Raw genomic sequence first — 5,777 nt, forward strand, 5'->3', positions numbered from 1 at the left:
ACAGATGATCAATATACAGGAAACTCAGTCAATATGTGTATACTACGTATAATCTTTACCAGGAGATGGTATTTCATATTGGCTTTTTGCTGAACTGAGAGTCAAGAGGTGGAGTCGAGACGTGTAGTTATGTCATGCTAACAACGTCGGGCTGTTCTGTTATGCTCAGAGGTTCAGCCTGTCCTCCCTCTACGAGTGAAAAACTAATGACTGGCTGGACCCTCGAGCCCGGTACTCTGAGCCAGTGTTGTGCTGTTTCCCGGATGTGTCCTTGGGTCGGCAACCTCAACACACATCCGGGGAATGACGGTAGTAAGGAACTGACTCGAGCTTACGCATTCTGGCCTTTGTTACAGAGTGTACTGTTTGCATGAATTGTACCATACCAGCAGTAACAACGAATTTTAAAAAAGTTTGGGCGTTTTATTGTTGTCATCATGTGATTATGTTTTGCACGTGCTGCTCACAGGAAGGTCACGTGACAACTTCAAGTAAGATAGCTCGAGTAAATATCAGGTCTATTACATAAGTTTGTTTCCTTTTTGCTAATATGTATTTTCTACTAATTACCTGGTAGTAAATCATTATCAGCTGATACTTTATACTTTACCGTGGATACCTAAAACCTTTATTTATAGTCGATTGATGTATGCAATTAATAATTAAATAAAAAATCTTTAATTAAATAAATTACTATTATTTCGCAAATTATTTTAATTATTTTAATTTACATTCAGTTCATATCGGTAATAATCATAGTACAAAACAGCAACGAAAACTCAAAACATAAATATCGCTGTTACCATAATTCATTTACTGTCGACAACCTCGCGTATTTCATGCATCAAAGTGCGCGCGTGTGCATGGCAAGCAACACGATTTGCGCATGCGACAACGTCATCAAAAAGTGCAGCCGGGTATTCCGCTTCGGTCTAAGGAGGAAGCATCGTATCATGAGTCGCGATACTTCTGTCTCAAGTCATGAGGGAGATGAGGATCCATGGCGTGCACTGCAGATCCACTACGACTTTGTGTACCGGTCTCTCTACTTTGAATCTCGTTTTGTCCGCAAACTCTACGGAGGAGACATTGTGTCGAGAGAAGATATGGAGCTTCTATTGAGCCACAGCCTTACTCGCGCCGAGAAGGCTCAACGCCTGCTGCTCGAAATTCTGCCCAGCAGACCGCCAGAAATGTTTCTAGTTTTGTGCAACGTGTTCAGAGAGGTGGGACAGCCACACGTCGCAGATAGATTGACCCAAAAGACGGCAAGCAGCCAAGGTATAGTCGTAAGGGAATCGCGATCTACAAGGCTCTCGTGTCTACTTATCACCAAGTGACAACGCGCTTTACATAGAGCAAGGGTTGAGTTTTTGTTCAGTGTCTTTAGTTATGAGCGGGTATCGGTATCAACCGTTTACGCTAGAAAGCTGATTTTTACACCAAAGTTCTGCTCTTGTACCAAAGCAGGTCCAAATTGCATATGGTCCCCTCTCGAGGGACCGACCGGCATCCCTGAGTAAATTTTTCAAACACCCGCCCACACCAGTCTCGTGTAGACTGTATGTGTTCGCAATGTTTCTAGTAATCTCGCGGACTCCCCATTTATGCCAACGGAAGTCAAAAGGCCGGAGGAGGCCCTGGCTACGCGAGACTACACTCTCAGGAATCGAAGAGTTCTTGCCGGATTGAAGCTGCTCTTCTATCGCAAGCGTTTCTCTCAAAATTCTGATTGCGTTTGCGTCGAATCCAGCTTACACGTTTCATGTACCTAGGGAGTATGTCAACTTCTACCGTGAATGGCCACGTCGCCTGCTAAAATCTCTGACGTAGCCAGCCCGTCCCTCTTTTTAACATGGCGTTGCTTGTTTACAGTAACATCAAGTATATTGTTGTACTGTCTATAGATGTCGGCGATAGAACTAGAGCTACAATACAAACTCTATACCACAACCTCGAAAGTCTAGTAAGTGAAACATCGCAGTTAAGTCGACAGGTCGAGACAGAGAGACAGAGAGCTGATACAGCGGAGGAGGAAGCCACTTTTGCAAAACGTCAATTACAAGAGACTGCAAACGAGAATTCGATGTTGAAGGAAAAATTGAAACAATCAGAGAATGACTACGAATCCAAAGTCACTGAGAATGAAAGGATGAAAATTGACATAGCATCTCTATTGGGCGGTCTTGCTGTCAAAGCAACTGTAGAATTACAACAAGGCTATCAAAGTAAAACAAACTGAGTATAGACTTGTTTATATCTTGGAGTTTATTCTTGTTGGAGTTCGTGTAATTTCAACCGCATGGATGTGTTTCATATAGTCAGTTGACTTTCTGATATACCAGCTATGACGACTAGAGGTAGGTATACAGTCTTGAGCAGATGTATGTACGTATACATTTGCATGTTTGATGTATACGTTCTATACATGCAACATATCGATGTGCACTTGATCAATATGTCCACCTTGCTGGAAGTGGATGATGTATGCATGTATACATCTTACATATGTGACATATGTTTCAAAATCAATAATGTAGCAGGAAATCGCTTAGCATCCTTCTGTTGTTTGCTGTTACTGCATACATTGTATATATTGTATTATTTCTTGTTTCAGGTCGTGATGCTACCGAGGCATCTGCGCATGCATATGCAAGCACTCAAAAACAGAAACACGGGTACGCTTGTCCGGTCGTGTGTACTGTCCAATGTAGCAGTTCTGCGACATCTTATCATTGGGGCCGAGAATGCCGATACTGCAGAGACGAATTTGAGCATCTACGTCAATTCTCCAACGATGAAGACAGAATCCAATCTGTTAGACACGGCGCGAAGGATGGGAAAGAAAATGGCTGCAGATTAGACTACACCACGTTTGGAAAATATTGAATCTCCCACGTATCTTGCAGTAATGAAAGATATTGTTGAGGAAAGGATGATGTGAATACTAGGGGACGCATAGAAATGTTGTTTTTATATATAATGAGCTTCTGGAGTCAGTTATGCGTGTATTCTGTTACTGGCAGAACATTTATATCGTGTGTCCATGTATCTAGCGTAAACTGGACATAGATGTTAATTGAATTGAACTTTCGAAAAATTATATTTGGATTAGCGCTATTTGTAAGTCGTCTAGATTTCAACCAGAGGATTAGAATGCATGAGGTGTACATATATTATCTAAGGAAGCACCGCGAGCGCCCCCCCCCCCACACACACACACACAGACTCTCTCTCTCTCTCTCTCCCTCACACACACACACGCACACACACACACACACACACACACACACACACACACACACACACACTCACACACACACACAGACACGCGCGCGCGCGCGCACACACACAGCGTCACTCACACACACACACACACTCACACACACACACAGACACGCGCGCGCGCGCGCACACACACAGCGTCACTCACACACACACACACACACACACACACACACACACACACACACACACACACACACACACACACACACACACACACACACACACAAACACACACACACACACACACACACACACACACACACAAGCACGCACGCACGCACACACACACACACATGCATACACACAGCACCATAACAATTACACCCTAAGTTTTTCACTTAATTTATCTATCTAGGTGCAGGCATGCGCATTAAGGCAAACGATTTACGTTGGCATGATGAGTAGCTCTGCTTCTGCCGCAAATCTTATAGCAAACGAAGGTGTTTGGCGAGCACTGAGAGAAAACTACGACTTCCTATCCCAAGTTCTCTACTTTGATGCTGCCTTTGTCGGCAAACTCTACGAACGAGACTTCTTACGGCGAGGAGATATGGATATCTTTTTCATCAACGCCACCCTTCCTCACAGCGAAAAAGTTAAGCGCTTGCTCGTCGACATCCTTCCCAGCAAGCCCCCAGAAATGTTCCCGCGCTTTTGCGACGTTCTAATGGAAGTTGGACAGCCACACGTTGTGAGTAAGTTGACAAGTGGGAATCCCCATGGGATGGCAATGTGCCAAGGTGAGTCTCTGGGGACTTTGGCAAAAGCTCACCCGTAGTTATGTAAGCAGGGCACAGCAAGCTGGTTCTGCGAGACCATGATATACTAATGCAAAATCTGTGATTGGTGTTGCGTTTTATTAAGTAATACACGAATTTATGTTGTTCCACTGTAGATGCTGGCGACAGATCTATCGAAGTAGAGAGGGTAAGAACTCAAGCACTAGAAATGGACAGAGAGAACAGACAGCTAGGTAGACAACTAGATGCAGTCAAAAATGAGCTAAGAGAGGCCAGAGAAGTGATCAACAAGAAGGACATTATGACTGCGTCACTCAAATTTCAAATAAAAACCGGTTCTTTAATTCCCAAGGTAATAATACATTATTGCAAATTTTGACAAATACATATAAACAGATTGCTTCATAGGTTGCTGACAGTTTACAGTCTTGGACCGAGTGGGATGTTTATCTGCCTGACAGCCGATGGCCGTACGGTAGGGTGGCAGAAATCGACGGCAGGCTTGTGGCAGCAGGCTGGGACGGCAACCTGCACGTACTCGACGGCAAACAAAGAGAGTGGGACACGTTTGGTCGAGACGGTGGGTACGTCTATCGCGTGGTGAACCATAGGGATGTCTGTCTGGCCATGCTGAATGATGAAAGAAAATACGGAGATGTAATCGAACAATTTTGTTTAGATAAAGACAAGAAATGGCGTTTTTGTATGGCTCTACCAAAGGAACTTCAGATAAAAGGCGTATCTTTTGTTTTAAGCAATAATTCGCTGTATGCTATTGGTGGAAAAACCAAGCAAGAAGAACGCCTCAGCAACGTCTTTGTGTGTGACCTTCACTGTGGTCATTGGCTGAGATTGGACGACATGCAGACAAGGCGCTCCTACTGTTCTTCCGTTGTGATAGACGACACCCTATTCGTAGGAGGAGGACACCTGGATGAATTGCATTATAGTAACACCGTTGAATGTCTAGATATTCGTGTGAAAAAATGGAGAACAATCGCTTCTACAAGTATGTTTGACTCTACACTCACTGCAGTGGGTAAGCGACTGATTGGAACGGGAGGACTGACGCAGACAAATAGTGGTGCTCTGTCTAACGTCGTTGAGTTCTACGACGAGAGATATGCTTGTTGGTTGCCTCTTCCTACCATGACGCACGTACGGTTCGAACATGCGGCTGTGGCAAGTGAAGGCGGAGAAGTCATTGCTGCAGGCGGTTTTGACAAAGATCTGAAACGTTTGATATCGATAGAAAGTCTAAGGATTCGCTAATATTTTTTAGTTGCTTATGTTTATATATATAATGTATATTCATGATAATATTTGACAAATATATTTGATTGTAATAAAAACAAGGAGTTGAAAACGTTTGTCGGGAGATGATCACGCGAGTCACGTGAGCACCACACTAATTAGGGATCAACTTGTTAAGACGAAGTTATGAGCTTGTGACGCGCTTTGTACCATCACGACAGCAAGAAACTTCTGTTTTATGACTTTGTTCAACATCATTAACGTTGAACAACTGGACCATCCAAACTGCAATTTCTATACAATCATCCAAACTGGCAATATTATAGATGTGGATGATAAAGAACGCTTAGCTTGCATGTTGCTCTAAGCCAAGGTCAGTATATTTTCTAAGCCTCAAGTGCATTACCATGTCATGCTGTCCACTCCAAGGTATAATGCCCTTTGCACGTCATCGAGCAAGACAAAGAATTCAAGCCTAGGCTTCTGTTTGCGTTC

At 43.6% G+C, this 5,777-nt stretch overlaps 3 protein-coding genes across 4 annotated transcripts in view; all 3 read left to right on the forward strand.

Annotated features, from left to right (window-relative positions):
• The window catches only part of LOC134198632 (pleckstrin homology domain-containing family G member 3-like), a 25,235-nt gene extending 25,203 nt beyond the window's left edge, over window positions 1–32 (forward strand). For both annotated transcript variants that reach the window (XM_062668042.1, XM_062668043.1), the window contains exon 20: window positions 1–32. This exon is cut by the window's left edge and continues 317 nt beyond it. The gene's annotated coding sequence lies outside the window, so the exon portion shown is untranslated.
• Window positions 33–916: 884 nt separating this feature from the next.
• On the forward strand, window positions 917–3,111 carry LOC134198464 (uncharacterized). Its single transcript, XM_062667874.1, has 3 exons — window positions 917–1,281; window positions 1,908–2,228; window positions 2,618–3,111. The coding sequence occupies exons 1-3, from the start codon at window positions 954–956 to the stop codon at window positions 2,887–2,889; spliced, it is 921 nt and encodes a 306-aa protein (XP_062523858.1). The 5' UTR covers window positions 917–953; the 3' UTR covers window positions 2,890–3,111.
• A 555-nt stretch (window positions 3,112–3,666) lies between these two features.
• On the forward strand, window positions 3,667–5,337 carry LOC134198399 (kelch-like protein 3). The gene is made up of 3 exons (XM_062667784.1): window positions 3,667–4,028; window positions 4,184–4,380; window positions 4,437–5,337. Exons 1-3 carry the CDS (start codon window positions 3,683–3,685, stop codon window positions 5,298–5,300), a joined length of 1,407 nt encoding a protein of 468 aa, XP_062523768.1. The 5' UTR covers window positions 3,667–3,682; the 3' UTR covers window positions 5,301–5,337.
• Window positions 5,338–5,777: the final 440 nt, after the last annotated feature.

Source organism: Corticium candelabrum, chromosome 2 (assembly GCF_963422355.1).
Source record: "Corticium candelabrum chromosome 2, ooCorCand1.1, whole genome shotgun sequence".
Taxonomy (NCBI): Eukaryota; Metazoa; Porifera; class Homoscleromorpha; order Homosclerophorida; family Plakinidae; genus Corticium; species Corticium candelabrum.

Coding starts and splice junctions, on each gene's coding strand:
- LOC134198399 (XM_062667784.1), top strand. CDS start 3,683: ATGATGAGTAGCTCTGCTTCTGCCGCAAATCTTATAGCAAACGAAGGT. Junction 4,029..4,183: donor TGGGATGGCAATGTGCCAAG/GTGAGTCTCTGG, acceptor GTTCCACTGTAG/ATGCTGGCGACAGATCTATC. Junction 4,381..4,436: donor CCGGTTCTTTAATTCCCAAG/GTAATAATACAT, acceptor ATTGCTTCATAG/GTTGCTGACAGTTTACAGTC.
- LOC134198464 (XM_062667874.1), top strand. CDS start 954: ATGAGTCGCGATACTTCTGTCTCAAGTCATGAGGGAGATGAGGATCCA. Junction 1,282..1,907: donor AAAGACGGCAAGCAGCCAAG/GTATAGTCGTAA, acceptor TACTGTCTATAG/ATGTCGGCGATAGAACTAGA. Junction 2,229..2,617: donor ATTACAACAAGGCTATCAAA/GTAAAACAAACT, acceptor TTCTTGTTTCAG/GTCGTGATGCTACCGAGGCA.